The sequence below is a fragment of the Condylostylus longicornis genome, unplaced genomic scaffold, assembly GCF_029603195.1.
Source record: "Condylostylus longicornis isolate FDR11 unplaced genomic scaffold, ASM2960319v2 ptg000077l, whole genome shotgun sequence".
NCBI lineage: Eukaryota > Metazoa > Arthropoda > Insecta > Diptera > Dolichopodidae > Condylostylus > Condylostylus longicornis.
In genome coordinates this window covers 4,417,910-4,435,593 of record NW_026578045.1, presented here as the reverse complement: position 1 = coordinate 4,435,593, position 17,684 = coordinate 4,417,910, and the positions used below count along the sequence as shown (strand labels likewise).

Genomic DNA, 17,684 nt, shown 5'->3' with positions numbered 1-17,684 from the left:
CGTCAGATTTTTATATTTTAAACGAATTTCTTCGTTCTTAATACGTGAGGCTCTAGAAAATCGCAAAATTTATTCTATTTTTAATTTTCTCTCATATGTATATCAACAACATGAGTTACAAAACTGAATGAACAGTCAATGTATTGTTACACACTATGTGAAAAAATATGACTAAAACATCTTAGTATTCATTTGTCCGACTGAAAGCTCACTAGGACGAACTATAAAAAGGTATGAGAATCGAAGTTATAGAGGTTTTCGAGATATTTTAAGTAATAAAGCGGACGACCATGCTTGAATTGAAAGTATTTGTTTGAAATAACGGTACCATGCATATAAAACGTCTGTGTGGGAGGTACCGCAGAATCAAACGAACGGACATCGACTTGGAATTCGATTTTATACCATCGGAAAATCTTTCTTATTAATGCTCTTTATCCCATGATAAAATAATAATATTAACGTATATGTATGAGTTAAATATTAAGCTCTAACTTAATCTAGATCATTGAAACGTGTTCGCTGCGAATATTTTGGACTTAGGTTAGATTACAAAATTTATTTCAAAAAAATTATGTTGTTTTATTGCATAAAATATATTTTTAAAACTATGTGTATGCATCGGAACAAAAGAAAACTGAATTAATTTGTACATTTCCGAATAAGATTCCCAAAAAAAAAAACTTGAAGAACTGAGGACATTGTTAAGGATAACATTCTTGATCTTTTGTATTTTTCAAAATTTCATGATTTCTTTTTTGTTCAACTCCATTCTTTTTTCTTCTTTATTTGCTGATTTTCTTCTGGTATCCTTTTGTAATTTTGTAAAAAATTTTAAAATCTAAATTTATAAATCAAAATAAAGTTGAAATGGTGGATGGAGGGGGAAAAAAATAATTTGTATCCAACGTTAAATAAACATATTTTTTATTCCTTTTTATGTTTTCATTGAATTTTTTTTTATAATTTTACTTTAATATTTGTAAGAGTCCTTTTTATATTCTGTTATACGTATAGTTATATGTATTGGTATTTTGGAAAATGATTTATTTTTGGTTATTTTTTTCTTTTGGAACAAAGATATTGTATGTGGGTTTTGTTTTATTAATAAATATAATATTTTATTTTTGTATATTTCGTTACGGCTTAAGACGATTTCCAAGTGAAACATTTAAATCTTAGAATATGTGATGCAGTTGCAATTGTTTATGAAAAAAACTATATTAGGCTACCAAAACTAAGAAAGTTTTTAAAATTTCATAAAATTATTTTTTTAGATAAAATAATAATTTTGATATTGGGTTCAATTTGAGATTAGAACAAAGTAGGAACAAAATTATTTTTCAAAATTTATTTTTTATTAATGAAGTGGACTCAAAAATCTTAATGTAATTTAAAATAGTAATACAAAATTCGAATCAACCTAGTGCGGGTTTATGAACTAGCACATTTCCTTTTTTTTTTTAAACAAAAATTTTTCTCTTGAAAAAACCATGCCCTTAGCTCCTAAATATATAAGCTATTCCCTCAATATCATACTGTGTATTTTTAACGAATAATTTTAAGATTTCAACAAATAAAATACACTTTACATCCTCAAATTAATAGTTGTATTTTACCACTAATTAACTACTAAAGGAAGAAGCCAAACGTTAAAATTTTCTCTATAGGAGTAATTTTCTCACAAAGCATTAAATTTCTTATTTTCATCTTAAAAATTATAGAAATTTTTTACCAAAAGACCCAATACCAAACGGACAGGCAATCAAATTTACAAACAGATATTTATTTCCTTATCTGGTTGAAAATTTACTAAAAAAAAAATTTGTTTCTCAAATACATTAAATACAAATTATCGTTCTTTGTTCTTGTATATTTTATGAATGAAAAATTTTATAAATTCAAAGGATCAAAGAATATTTTTTAAATAATAAATGATTGTTATTTTTATATAAGAAAGTTATTTTAATAGTAAAAACTTAAGAGTTAGTAAGAGAGTAAAATTATTTTTGGAAAAATTCCAAAAAATAGTATTTGACATTTAAATAACTATAGAGTATTTCTGTATAACAGAATCTTTATAAGAATAAATATTTTTGTACCAAAATGAAAAGTATAATAATAATATTAATATACTCGTATTTTCTTAGGTATCTCTAAGACTATATCCTTTTCCGACTTGATTCTATTATTTTTATTCAAAGAAATTGAATAAAGTTATAAATAAATTATAATAGTTATATAGTAAAAATTATATGGAATTTAAAAATTTTAAAACTTTTCTTAAATTTCCTTCATCTTTTATATTTCGGGTGACTTTACTTTAATATATACATACATGTATAATGACAATATTGTCTTATTTAATTCTTAAATAATCTTAAGAGTTTATTAATAAAATTATTTAAGTTTTTTATTCATTTAATTCTGATGAAAGACAATATAAGATTCCTTTAATTATTGTTAAATGTAATTGTCTTATGTAAGAATCTTATATCAGAAATTTAAAATAATTCTTAGAAATATACCAGGTATACCGTTTTTGAATCATGTGGGTCCGACTGTCGGTTCCCAAAGTACAGAGTTTTATTACAGAGCAAAGTACGGTATTCTACAAAATATGAATGACTCCTATCTTTTTTTTATTCGTTATATATAGGTTCGGTTAAATTAATACGAAAAATTCTAAAATAATTAATTAAAAAGCATGTATTTTTGGCCATAAGCAATTAAAGGAAAGCAAAAAATGTTTCATTTGATCAATATATAACATTTATGTGATTGATCAGTGGCTGATCAAATATGATTAGAGCGTTTCGAACATTCTAATTTATAATACTTTCATTTCTGATACAATCATTCTGATTTTTAATACTTTCTTTAACAAACTTATTTAATAGATCCTATTATTGAAAATTTACATACAGTAACAATAATCAGTCACTAGCTAGACTGTGATAACTTTCAAGAGAATTAATATTTATATTCTATGCGGATATATGAAAATTACCTAATTTTTATTGCTGCCTCATATCCTTACGATACTTTATTGCTGCCTGATATCCTTACATACACTAAATTCTAGTTTCACGCTATCTTCAAATCATATATCGTAATTTTCTGATTGTCTAATGTCTTATATAAATGTCTTTCCAACAAATAATTTTCTTTCATCATTGTACCACTTTATTCAAAAAAAAAAAAAGAGAGAAAATAAATGGAACAAGTACCATTTAAATTTTTATTTAAATTCCAAGTTATACTCGAATAGAAGTATACTTTTAGCAAAGTACATTTTTATATACAATATAATTTTATATATATCTATGAATATATTTTAAATTTATTATTTACACTTAGTCACTTTTCTTATATATAACAATTTTTAAAATATTTGATTTCTTATAAATTTCATTTATATTTACCTACTCATATATACATACATACAATATAAATTAAATTCTTCTACAAAATTTTTTAATTTCTTTTCTTTACAGAATTCAAACAAATTTTACATTTGAAGATGAAAGATTTTGCCTATCATTATATACTCGTATGGTAAAAAAAAAAGTGGCAATATAACAGTTTAAATATGTGCAACACTGTTTAACAACGATCTTATATATATACGAGTAATATAACAAGAATATCAAAAAATGAACAAACACTTTAACTATTTTAAATGTAATATTCATAGTTGAAATATACATATATATAATATGTATATATATCTGTTATATATTTGGTATATATCAACATATAGATGTGAAAATATTTTTTAAATGAAAAGAAAACTGAATAATTTATGTACCTCGTATGGAAATAGAATGCAATATAAGATCTTTAAACAAAAAAACCACCATATAAATTTTATATATATACATATATAAAATTTATACAAATATATACATATATATCATGAATATATACTTTAGAATGCATATATATCTTTTTAACACTTAAAAATATCATAATATAAAATAAAATACGATAGAAAGAGATAACAAGAAGAGATAACTGATATATATGACGTATATATATATATATATAACTGTTAAATTTATAGAGAAAAATAAATTTGTCACTATTTAGAGTACCCATACAAATACACACATACATATTATCTATACGTATGTTTTTATTATACATATATCTACAGCATGAGTGAAATACTTAAGTATCAGTTTTCTTTGTAAACTCTTTAATACTTTTATATAGAGAAAAAAATTCTATTCAAAATAAAATAAAAAATCAAAAGAAAAAGTGTATAACAACAAATCAAGAGAGAAAAAAAAAAGAAAACCCACAAATAAATTATAAATAATGGTATAAAAACTACACGAACGGACATATTATGTGCATTCGTGTATATATCAAAGAATATAATTTAAAGTGTTATACAAATTAATATACGTACGTATATAATATAAGTATAAAATGAGCAGAGAATAGAAAATTTTTTTCAAATAAAAAAAAAAAAACAAAATACGGAGAATATAGAAAGAAACTAATTTTGATCAAAAGCTACTCTTTTTTTTCCCCTTTCTTTGATATTTTTATAATTTTATGCTTTTTAATATCACGTTAACTATTATTATACTATTTAAAAAGGAAAAGAACGAAAAAAAAATAAGAAAAACATAAAGGACATTTTCTATAATAGCTTCAATACAAAGTCATCCAGTGCAATTAAATGATATCAATTACGTTATATATGTGTGTATGTAATTAAAGTATAATGTTATACACTGTAAAAAAATGTTAGTTAAATTTTATTAAAATTATACTGTACTAACAATTGTATTAAATTAATTCTATTCATAGTTGTATAACACTAAAATATTTGTCATTCTTACATTGATACTATATAGCACAATAGTAATTCACTCAAGTGCAACAAATAGTGTTATACAACTATGAATAGAATTAATTTTTCATACACATAGTATGAATTTTTCATACACATAGTTTCATATACATAGTATAGTGTAATTGTAAACTAGTGTGCCATAAAGTAATACATGGGTTTAGTGTTAGCACAGCATACAAGGGTCTTTGGAACACACAGTTTTCTTTTGAAAACTAAATAAATACATATGCAACTTTTAATTAAATATTATTAAAAATGAAAAAAATTTCGATTTTTCTTACTTTAAAATTTTCTTAATCACTGAACTGTTTCAATTAATTTATTATCTTGCATTTTTTATATTCATGTATTACAATATTAAATTATTTTAATTTTTCAAAAAATTTTTTTTTACAGTGTATTATTGTTCAACATTAGAAAACAATGTAAACGTTTTTGTATAACAGAAAAATATTTACAGAAAATTGTTCTCGATTCTAAGTAAAATAAGTTAATGGATGTTAAAGAAAAGAATTAGAAAAAAGAAAAGTGAAATTATTGAAAATTTAATTTAAAAGAAAAGGTTCTTTAAACAATTTTTAATTTTCCTCAAGTTTACAGCTACATTGGTATAATTCGATTAATACAACAGCAATATTACTAAGCCACAGTAATAATAAAATTTTTTATATGGAAAGAAATTGTTCTAATTTCTAACAGCTGGAATTTATAATTTGAAATTTTTCATAACCTTAAAAAAATTTATTAAAATAATTAACATAAAAAAAAAAACAACAAACTAACAGTCGTGTATTATAAAAATTATAATAATTAGAAATAAAGGATAATAAATGAAAAATATCAAAAAAACAAAAATGAAAGGATTTTCATTTTTTAAATAAAAAAAAAATTAACCTTTTTTTTTTTCTGAAGATCATAAAAGAAAAATAAAAAATTGTTGAACATTTTACAAAAAAAAAAAAAAAAATATTTTTTTTTTTTTTATTATTATTAAAAAATACGTAGGTATAAATTTTTCTTTAATAAAAAAAAAAATTTAAGTAGTTGTGAAGAAAAAAATCAAAAAAAAAAGCAAAAATGAGGAAAATGGTTTTGCGTGTCTTAGATGACGACCATTTTGCCATAAGTGCAATTGTTACCGTTGTTATGCAAATAATATTTTTCTTAATTAATTCTGTTTTTTCAATGGATAAATTAACTGATTTTGCTGGTGGTGTTAATTTTATTATTGTAGCTTTATTAACATTTTTTTTAGGACAAATTGAAAGGCCACATAAGGTAAGCTTTTTCTTCTTCTCAAATTTATTTTTATTATTGCGATTTGAATATTTTTAATATGAATTTAATTATTAAAATAAAATATTTTTGCTTTTAAGAAAATTAATGAAAATCTCGTCACCTACCTAGTAAACCCAATGACATCAGAAAGTGGTTCATGGTTATATACAATAATCATACAGCAGCCCTATGCTCCTCCTAGGAGCGAAGTAGGATAAAAAAAAAAAAATTAAAATCTAAGTATATTGAAGAAAGTGAAAATTTGAATTAGAATAACGGTATATAGAAGAACAGAGTTTTTGAATTTTTAGGAAAGTTGTTTTTAAAATTGTTAATTAAATTATCATTGAGAGAATTTTATATTACTATTCAAAATATTTTTTTAACTAATCATTTTTTGTACGGCTATAGAGAAAATCATTGAATTTAGTTTTAAATTGATTTTGAATTAGCCATAATAAACAGATGCCGGCAAGACTATAAGACCGAAGGTCAGGATCGAAATTGGAGTAAAAAAATTTTTAAAATGAATTTTATTAAAAATTTAAATATTTATGTTGAATGACTCAATGTAAATTTTTTTTGGTAAGGGTCAGTTTTGGGTCTACATATAATGAAAATGTGGTTTAAAAACTTTTCCACCAGAGTTCGTGTTCAGTGCAATTTTCAAAATTTTCATTTCAGAAATCAATAATTATTAAAAAAAAACATTGTTTGATAGGCATAAAGCTTGGCTTATGTTATGCACAGAGGCATTATGGCCTTTAAAAATTTTCTTTAAATTACTGAAAAAATTAATTTTAATTAAATATAATTTGAAAAATTTTTTATTCACATTGTTCATAAAATTAAACTTATTGTTATTATATAAAAATAAATATTTTAATTAAATTCAAGTATTTTCATTAATTAAATTCAAATTTGTTAATTTTTTTCTCCCCATTTTATTCAAATTAAAGTGAATTCTCATATTAATTAAATTATAATTGAGTCTCAATTGAAATTAAGGATAATTAAATATTCAACACTTTGAAATTCATTGTGTTTCCCGTTTATAAAATAAAAAATATTGTATAAAAATATTTTACGGGGAAAAAAAAAACAAAAATAGAATGTCCACTTTTAAAAATTTATTCATTTTTACCCTTCTTTAATTTAAAATTCAAAAAAGAAAGGCAAAAAAAAAAATGCCGTTTATTAGAAGTGATGATAAGTGATGATAAGTGTCTTTCTCTAGAAATTTTTAAAATGTTAAGGTGAATAGAAAGTAGGGAATTATAAAAATAATTTAATGTTGTTTTATACAATTTTGTAAAACAACAGTATAGTAATAAACCAGTCAAATGCTTTGTTTATTTGCTAAGACTTTTAAATAAATTTTGGTATAGGTCACACTCTAACAGAAAGGTGGAAAAAATTTTTGTTTTTGTTTAACTTTCCTCTCGACCATCTATGTTATTCGAAATTAACACTATAAAGACTAGGGTTTCAAATTATTTTTTGGAAGGCACTAACACCTCACTTAAGTAACAATGAAATGTTCTTAATAGATAAAATTTTATATAAAAATCCGATTTGTTTTTTTAATTTTTGGAATGCCATTCGAATGTAAAAGCTCTTAGACTATGATAACATCCAATTAATTCACTATATTTATATAGAATACCTTTTCAGTTGGTTAGAATTCCAATCAAATGGTTGATAATATGATCAACACTTGAATAACCAGAGAAAAGTGTCATCACAATCAGCTCTGAATTATTTGAGACAGTCTATTTCTTCTCTCATATCCCAGTATTGCTAAAATTCAATATTGAAGTAATTCTATATTATTAGCTAACATGCCTTCTTAAATTAAATCGATTTTAAAGTTCACGTTTTTGATACTATAGTATAGTGTTATCAGGCTCATGGAAATAATAAACATAACCGCCTGTATCCGGTTACAAAAGCTGGAACCGAAATTTCAAGGAAGCGTCCTTTAAAGCTTCGTATAAATATTTCGAATTAAATGAATATTAAAACCTCAAATTAAATTATTTTCATTCTTGTTTTCTTTCATTAATATTTGATTGATTAAGAAGAAGAAAATATTTTCTAGTTCAATACATAAAAACTACAGCTATACTTTGATTTTAAATTTTAAATTAATAAAGGTTTTGATATTGCCAGTTGTTAAAAGCATTTTGAAATTGTTTAGAGAGGCAATCAATTTCAGTTATTAAAATCACTAAAAGAAACATTATTAAATTATAAAAATATTAAAAAAAAAATTCAATTTAAAAGTGATTTAAAAAATAATAGAGAAATTGCTTTCAATTTATATAACAACATCGCGTTTTATGAAAACAGTTTTATATAACAGTTTTAAAAATGATTTCCTTTTTATGAAATAAAAAAAAAAAAAGAAAAAAATTCGGAAGTTAATTTCAATTTTATTTTGGAAAATTTGAAATCGCTTACTTTTATCATTCTTCTTATTGTTCTCTTTTTTTTCTGCTCTCTGTTTTGTATACACTATTTTGAATATTTAATATTTTCAAACTTCTGGCTCTCCTCTCTCTTTATCGAATTGCATTTTCTATTATTTGAAAAATATTGAATTAAGTTTTTTGTTTTTCTCTTTCATTTTGTTGTGGTTTAACTGTTGGGGGTCAAATACACTTTGTTATCAACAGAAATGTTGTCAATTTAAAAAACGAAAATTGTAAAAATTAATTTATTTTAAATAGAATAGTTTTTTTTTTTTTTGTAATAAGTATTAAGTGTATTCTGTGAAATTGTATGAAATTTCAAGTCCCATTTTATTTAACAATAGTACTTCAATTCTATTATTTATGATTTAAATTAATATTCAAATGACAATAGGTCACATATTCTGTTATAAATAGTTTCAGAAAAATTAAGTGTATAAAACGCGTGAATTATAATTGAATGTATACCATTTCAGTATCGAAGACTACCGGGGAGTGCGTCATAAAATATTAAATTACATTTCTGTTAATTAAATCGATCAGGCCGGAATCCAGTTGAATTTGAGTTGTAGAAAACTTTCGATGGTATCATGATGCATTTATTGAATTTAAAAATGAAAGAAAATTAATTTTTGGAGCATCGTCGTATTGCTGACATATTAATGAAACGTGTTATTTTTTCGTTACTGCACCAAGAAATATATATGGAATTTTTAGAATAAGGTACATTTTTCAATAAGTTTTAAGAGAAATTGTAGTGTACTTAAATCTTGAATTTTTAAGGAAAATTATTGTTTCGTACACCCTGAATTTTTTGGTTCGCTTTGGATTGGCACATAAAAACTTCAAATAGGATTAAATGGAGTGCTATTTCTTCTTTTTTGCAGATTAATTCAAATTTGATCACAATATGTCGAATTATAGATTTACAAGCGAGATTAACTAAAGCAGTTTTGTCTTAGATTCACACTTCTAAGACTTTAATTAATTGGAACTTCTGTAAACTTGAAAACTATTGCACCAACCATTTTTCACTGCATGCATTAATTGTAATCTGATATTAAATTTCGAGACCACTTTTAGCTTGAACCTATTGTTAAAATCTACTTGATAAATGAGTCGATTTGTAAAATTATTTAAAAATATTTTTATATAAAATTTTTTCTCTATACAGTTTTCCACTCTTAAATTTTAATTTAATGTTTTCCGTTTTTTAAATAGCATTAATAATTATAGAAAAGTAAAATATAGTATTGTGTAAAATTATTTATTGAAATACTTTTAAAAATTTATTAAATATACTTTTATATACTGTTAAGTTATGTATCTGCATACATACAAACAATCATATTTCAAGAATCTGAATCAAATGTCAAGGTAAAGAAGAAATAATGTCAAGTCACATAATATTAACATTTTAATATTTTCAATTCAATAAAATTATAAATATGATTGTATATGTATGTAAGTACATAAGTACAAAAAATCAAAAATTATCAGTTTTTAAAACTTTTTGCAAAAAAAAAAAGAAAAAAAAAATTCTTTTGTAGTAAAATACTTTTCAAATTCTCTTCCCAGCTCATTTCCAGTAAAATTGAAAATTAAAATTATACTTATTAGTTTCAATTTGTCAAAACAATGCCACGTTTGTTTAAATGAATTTTCCACCCTTTAAGGTATGTAGATCTCGTAGAAGAAAATTTTTATCTCCTCCCTTCTTGACACTATTAAAAATTGTGGCTTTCTGAGTTCCGACAAAAAACTTTTATTAACAAATAATTTTTCAATTTCGTAATAGCCGAAAACTAGGAACTCGCTTCTTTGATATCGAAATGATATAGGCGAATGTACTTGACTGTGAAATGTCATAGTGGAACTGTAAGATTATCCTAAATTCTATAATAACAGAAAACTAACAGTAATAATTCAGTCTAATTAATTGTCTTAATTAGCCGTCAATTTCGATTATTATATTTTTACATTATGTTATACAGTAATATTAATTACTCTTACCCCAAAAAGTATGCAAAATTTTGATATTTTAATGAGAATAAAATATAAAAGTTGGTGTTTTTTTAAAAAAAAACGTTTTCACTCTTGTTAAACCGAGTTGTGCTACATTATACTATTTTGGTTTGATTAAAATTTATTTTTGTATGTTTATATTATGTTATATGAGTATGTCATGACATGACATTGTTATTTTACTTTTTTTTTTTGTTCTCCACTTTTGTTCTCTTGTTATTTTACTTTTTTTTTTTTGTTCTTTTGTAATATGAAAAAAGTAAAACAAGATGAAAATTTTCAATGATAATTTCTAAGGTAACAAGGATAACAAGCTACTGAAGTATGTATAAAAGTTAATATTTTTTTTTATGAAATAAATGTAGTTGGCATAAAATCTATGTAATAATATATTTGTAAGTGAGTATAGTATTATAATAATATTGAATGTTATAAAAGAGGCTGAAGTATATAGGTAAATGCCATTTTATAATTCCAAAAAAAAAAAAAGTGGAATGATAGCTGCAATTTATAATTTTTAAATATTTGAAAAAGAAAGAGCCTTTCTCAAGAAAATATTTAAATATTTTAATAAAGACGTAAATTATTAATTTAAAAAATTCTTTTCGTAATATTATAGAATATCTATGATCTGTAGGTAAGTTTGTATAAATATTTTAATAAGAATTATGAAAAATTAATGTTAAGTAATAGCAGTTTTAAAATAGTTTTTGAATATTTTAATAGTCACTTTAGATAAGTTATATTTTATGCAGAATTATTTAATATAGTAAAATTGAGATGTTCTGCATAAAAGCATAATTGTGTATTACACAGTTTTTCTTATAAAATATCAAGGCAGTAGATGATTTTCATGTAAAAAGTAAAAAGTAAATTCTCTTTTTAAATTGTTATTAAAAATATTTGTTATACGCTCTTCTAAAAGCTTTAAAAGAGATGCGCGTTCAATAATGATGACATAATCAATGAATTAAAATTGAAATTCTGTGAGTATAAAGAAGAACTACAGTATTTGAGCTAGGCTAAAAAGTTTTTACCCCTTTTCGGGAATTCTCTTTAAAACTATACGAAATTTACAATAGAAAATTAGAATGTAGAAATCCTATTAAAGTTTTCCCGTATTTTGTTCCAAACCAATAATAATTTAATGTATAGAAATAATAATTTTCAAGAAATGGGATTGCTTATTTTTAAATATGCATACAACAACTACTAAAATTGAGAGGCTCACAGGAAAAGTGACGTAACTCTTACTCCCAAAATTTTGCCTTTTTTGTTAGAAATCTATATTAAATTTGATCACAAATTTAATTTTATGATCACAAATTTAATTTAGACCACTTTGCTTCTGAGCTCCTCATTTATTCAAAAAAAAATAGAAAAATTTCACAGTTTCACGCTATTGAAAGAAACGAAATGAATTATGAGATTTTTACAAAAATAAAAAATAAATAAAAAAAAAACCTGTTTATTTTCACAAAATAGTTTTATTTTCATTTTTCATATTTTATTTTCATTTCCATTGTCATTTCCATAAAAATTTTTTATTAAAAAATTCATTTTGTTTTTTTTTTTTTGCAATATTTATTTTCTTTAATTTTTTTTTTTTTTCATTTTAGTTAAGAGAAAAATTTATACGCAAGTGTATATGACACTTTATTATCCTTTCGAAATTTACATTCATAAATAAGTACACATACTATGTCCAAATATAATAAAGGAACAGGAGAGTCTGAATAATAAAAATGTTTAAAATTTTTTTAGTTTTGTTCATCATAAAGAAAAATTTTGTACTATAAAAAGGAATTTGTTAAACAAAAACAGGTGTCCCGACAAAAATTTAATAGTTCCGTTAATAGATATGATACGGTTACGATATGAAAGGTTCATTATAATAAAACTTCACTGTATTTGTTCATTTTAACTATATAATTTATATTTACCAATAAGTTTTTGAATTTAAATGTAAAATACCAAATTGAATATAAGAGCAAGATATGATTGTACACCCACCAATATTTAAATTTAAAGAATTGATCCATAAATTTTAATATCAATAAATTTTGGGTGCGAATCAACCGACTATCTATATATTTGAAAAAGTTAATAATATTTTGTAATACTTAAAAAGGTTAAGAAAATTTTAGAATAAAATACGTCAGAATTAAATAAATATTAGAACTTTTTCCATGTGTATGCATTGAGCGTATACCCGCTCCGCTATAAAAATGTGATTTGTTGGCGGGGGAAAAGAGTATGCGAACCACAAAGTAAATTTTGTGCTTATAATCAACGCATACTCGTGTAGTCTTATTCAAAGAATTAACACCATATTGGCTTATTCAGCTATGAAATTTGTGATTCAGCAATAGAATTTTATTTGCTGAATTAAATTTTCATTTCGAATAATTTGATTTGAAAAACGAGAATGCAAGTTAAGTTAAAAAATAAACCATTCAAAATTTTATCTCAAGAATTTTTAAAAACCTTCCTATAACTATCAAAATTACCGTATAACATCATTATTAAGTAATTCAGCTTATGAATTTCAATTGCTGAATTGTGTAATATCCAATAATATTGATAAGAATTTGGTTTAAAATTATATTTTAGAAATTTTGTAATAATACAATTAGTATACGTCATAAATACATACGTAGTAGATCAAATTAACTCCATCTATTCTCGTTTTTATGTCAAAAGTAATAAAAAACAAAAAAAAAATAAATATAATTAAAAAGAAAATAAAAGAAAATTTTTACAACTAAAACAAAGTAACAAATATAATTTTAATTTATTTTGAAATTTTCATTTATATTTCAAGGATTTTTCTTTTTATTTTAATTTATTTTTATTACAAATTTTACTATTATGCACATACATATGTATGTATATAAATTCTACAAATAAAATATTTATCTATCTAAAATATTTTGATTTACATTTTTGTCCAGATTTTAATTAGATAAATCTAAATGAAATTATATACATACATACATACTTACATGTACAAGTCGTAGATTATAGTGATTTGGACATATTATAAATGTATCATTCGGAAAATTAATCAGATGTCGTTCGTATTTCGGTTTTCTTGTTGTACAATATAGATACAGTAGTAATTATTTGCGCCGCACTATGAATGGTTTTGTGCTACTAAAGATTTTCTTATTAATTTCTAAGAACAATATGATTAAATACATTGGAAAATATTTTAATTTTTATTAAAAAATAATTTTTTTTAAGAATATTTTTGACATATTTTGAGTATCATAATATTTACCCGGGTACCTGGGTTATGAACATATCCGAAGTTTGGTTCGAATGGTGGAACATCCGCCTAGAAAGCGGTAGGTCATTGACTCGTGCCCAATTCGAGAAGAAATGTTTTTTTTTTAATTATTCTGCTTCTCACAGTTGTATCAAAATATTTTCATTATTTACTTCCATAAGTAATATATTGAATTCAGCATTTTCACGTCAATAAGCTGAATGGTGTTGAAAAGCGGTATTACTGCAACATAGAAGACTGGATACAAATGAGAAATAAATAATAAAGTAATTTTTAGTTTTAAAAGAAAATTTTCTATTGACCGAAATAATGTGACATAGGGCTTGTATATATTGGTATTCAGGAATATAATATTAAGTATATGCATACATGTAGGGTTGTAGGTGTATTATAAAATTTAATTTAGAAATGAAATTTGATTTTAATTAAAATTTTGATCACACATTTTTGGTGAAATAAAATTTAATGAATGAATAAAAATGAAAATTTTATTTAAATAAAAAAAAAATGCAAGAATATTCAAATGTAGAAATTTTATATTCGAATTTTTTCCAAATTTATATTCAAACTATTTTTAAAATTCAAATTTATTAAGTAGATTGAAATCAAGTTAATTATAAAAATTGTGACGTTTGTTTGAATTCTATTGAGGACAGGGAAAAATTATAATTTCTTAATTAATAAGAATAATTATAGATTAATATAAATTTGAATTTTTTTTTATCAGGGCAATCATCATCACTTTTGAATTCTAAATGGCTCCTTGGATATGTTTAGAAAGATTTGGATATGTTTAGAATGAAAATCTCTTCAATGCCATTTAGAAAACTTTTTCAAATATGTTATGTTGAGAGGGAAAAAGATAAAAAAATTTATGCTTTTTGAAGGACGAAATTTTACGAGCTTCCTTTTTGAATAAAAATTATTTTATTATTTTTATTTTGTATACTTAAATTTTGGTAAGAAAAAAAGAAACCAAATAAAAATTCTACTAAAAAATTTCGATTTTATTGATTTTTGAGGTTTCTAAAAGAAAAAAAAATAAGGTGAAAATTCAACCCACAAAATCAAAATCATTGGTGATTTCTAGAATTTTGATTAGTCGGGGGGATGGCGTTTTGTTTGAGGCAAAAGTATGGAAAATCAACCTGATAATAAAAAATTTATATAAAAATTATCATAAAATTAAAAATTTTTTTTTTTAAAAGAAAAGTTTTGTAAATAAAATTTTTTGTTTAAAAAAAAAATAATTTGAAAATTTTTGAATTTTCATTTTATGCAAATTATCAGAAAGGTGTCCCGTCAAAAAAAAATCACAAATTTTAATAAATTAAAAGCATTTTCATACCATAAAACGATTTTTGTCTTCATCATATTAAACAAGATTTGGATCTTTTCATAAAAATTTTGATATTTTGAGCATCCGACTCCGAAGCCTCTGAATAAGTGAGTATCTTAAATATACAAGTTTCTTTTAGGAAGCTTACACCATTGCGATTTGTTGAACGTAGATCTGCTCTGTAGAGAGTACTGCATTATGATAATGGGGTATTTATTACTGATTAGAATGCGAACTAATGTAACATTAATATTATTCATGTGATTATATTTGGTATTGATTGTGTCATGAAATTTCAGTAATATTCCAGTAAATCTTTTTGATTTTCCTTATTCTACAATCGATTTTTGGCAGGAATGCCTTGAATTCTACTTAATAATGTGATTAATTTTATTTAAAAATGTTTTCGTTTGGTAATTTATATTAGTATAGTCAAATGAATAAAGCCATTATTTTTGTTCTATGTTATTGCCCACTGCTGGCATGTCCTCTATTATTTTATTAATTTCATTCATTATAAATCCATTAATATTAAAATTTTCTATTAATGTTGTGAATATGTGATTTGTTCGATGTCGCAATTGTTTTGGACTGGATTTCCTAACCGTTCGGAAAGTGCTGTTCAATTCCCTTAAGGATATCTTCGGCTTTATACTTGGAACCGGATTATTATAGGTGATATCGTAGGAAGGCTATAATAAGGCGCGAATGGCTGTGATGGCAAGGTTATTCCTGCTACCTCACTCGGTTCCCTTAAAATATACAACATACAATGTAATATGTGAGCGACTGCTTTTATTAAATCATATTTTGTGTCTAGAATATATATAGGAGAAGTGAATTGAATTGCAATCTGCATTTAAAATTAAAATAGAATTGTGAAAGCTTTCAAAAAATCTTCTGCACATATAGGAATACGTGAAGGCTTCCAAAAATCTTCTATCACACCTTATATATCACATAATCTTATTGTCATTTTATTCTTTCTTTCAAAATTTTCTTTAAAACTTTTCTATAAAATTTTCTTAAAAAAAAAATCTAATTTTATTTGGTTTATTTTGTTTACAAAGAAAATTTTCTCACTTTATCGACGAAAAATTTTTTCATTTTCTTGAAGAAGTTTCTACTTTTTTTTTTTTATTTTTTTTTTTTTGAAATTTATTCATTTTTCTCTCATCTTATATATGTGTACAAATTTAAATAATTTTCTTGAAAGGATAATTGTTTTAAAAACTTTATCATTCAAAAAATTGTTTCTATTTTTTTATATTTCTTTCATTTTTTGTTATTTTTTTATTATATACTGTTATTGTGTGCACACATAACGTAATCTTATATTAACAAAAAGAAAATGGGAATAAAAAAGTTTCTAGCGTCAGAAATCTTTGTATTTTCACCTGTTTGTTAACACCAAATGCAATTTATATCACCTATGTATGAATAGATCCTTGCATACATATAGATTCTTATATATGTATAGGGCATCTAAATATAATAATCGTTATTAGATTTCATGTATATATATATACATATATACATATTATGTATTTAAATTTGTTATATGTATATGGGAATACGAGTATAATATCGCAGTTAATGTTAAAAAAAAAATTTTATATTTTATATGATTTTTTTATTTAAAAAGTTTGTTTTGAGACAAACAAGGATTCGTATACGAGAATAGTGGAGAAAATACGATAAAAACATAAGAATAGAAAAATATCCTTGCATATATATTGAATATAAAAGAAAAGATGTGATGATAAACAAATCATTAAAGTAATCATTATATAGAGGAATTTCCGTATATCATTGTGCAAATTTTCTATTTTCTCAGTTGCTGTTTTTTTTTCAAACTTAAAGGATAAAAAAGATTTGTTTAGTTATAAAAAGTATAACAATAGTTTTGCAAGAAAATATTGTAAATATTTTTACTATTATATTTTTAGTATAGAAAAAACTGTTCAAAAACATATACAAAGAAATTTTATGGAGATAGTTTTAAAAATTTTAATTTTAAAGTATAGTGAACTTACTTATTTTAGCATTACTTTTAGAATGATAATGGGATATTGTTTAAAATTAAACTGCTTTTGATTTATTTTAGAATTCGCTATATATGTAGAGCGAATGACTTTGTTATTTGTCTCAGAATTACATAATGACTTTTCATATTTTTAATGATTTATATTTTATCATGAAATCAGTTTGCGTACTTGTAGAGAAATAGAACCATCAAAATATTATTGAAATTACAACTGACTCACAGAGCTGTATTAATGAGGAGAAACATCATATTATATGATATTCTCCGGCCCATTAATTTTTGAAAAAGTGACGGAAAATCGGTTGTTTAGTTAAACATTTGCATAACAGAGTGAGCCACCATTTTGATTGTTATACATT

At 23.1% G+C, this 17,684-nt stretch overlaps 1 protein-coding gene across 1 annotated transcript in view; it reads left to right on the top strand.

Annotated features, from left to right (window-relative positions):
- Positions 1 to 5,840: 5,840 nt before the first annotated feature.
- LOC129612834 (uncharacterized) overlaps positions 5,841 to 17,684 on the top strand; it is a 151,120-nt gene continuing 139,276 nt past the window's right edge. The window contains exon 1 of the mRNA XM_055526619.1: positions 5,841 to 6,148. Coding sequence (XP_055382594.1) covers positions 5,948 to 6,148 — 201 coding nt within the window. The 5' untranslated portion in view covers positions 5,841 to 5,947. The remainder of the gene's footprint in view (positions 6,149 to 17,684) is intronic.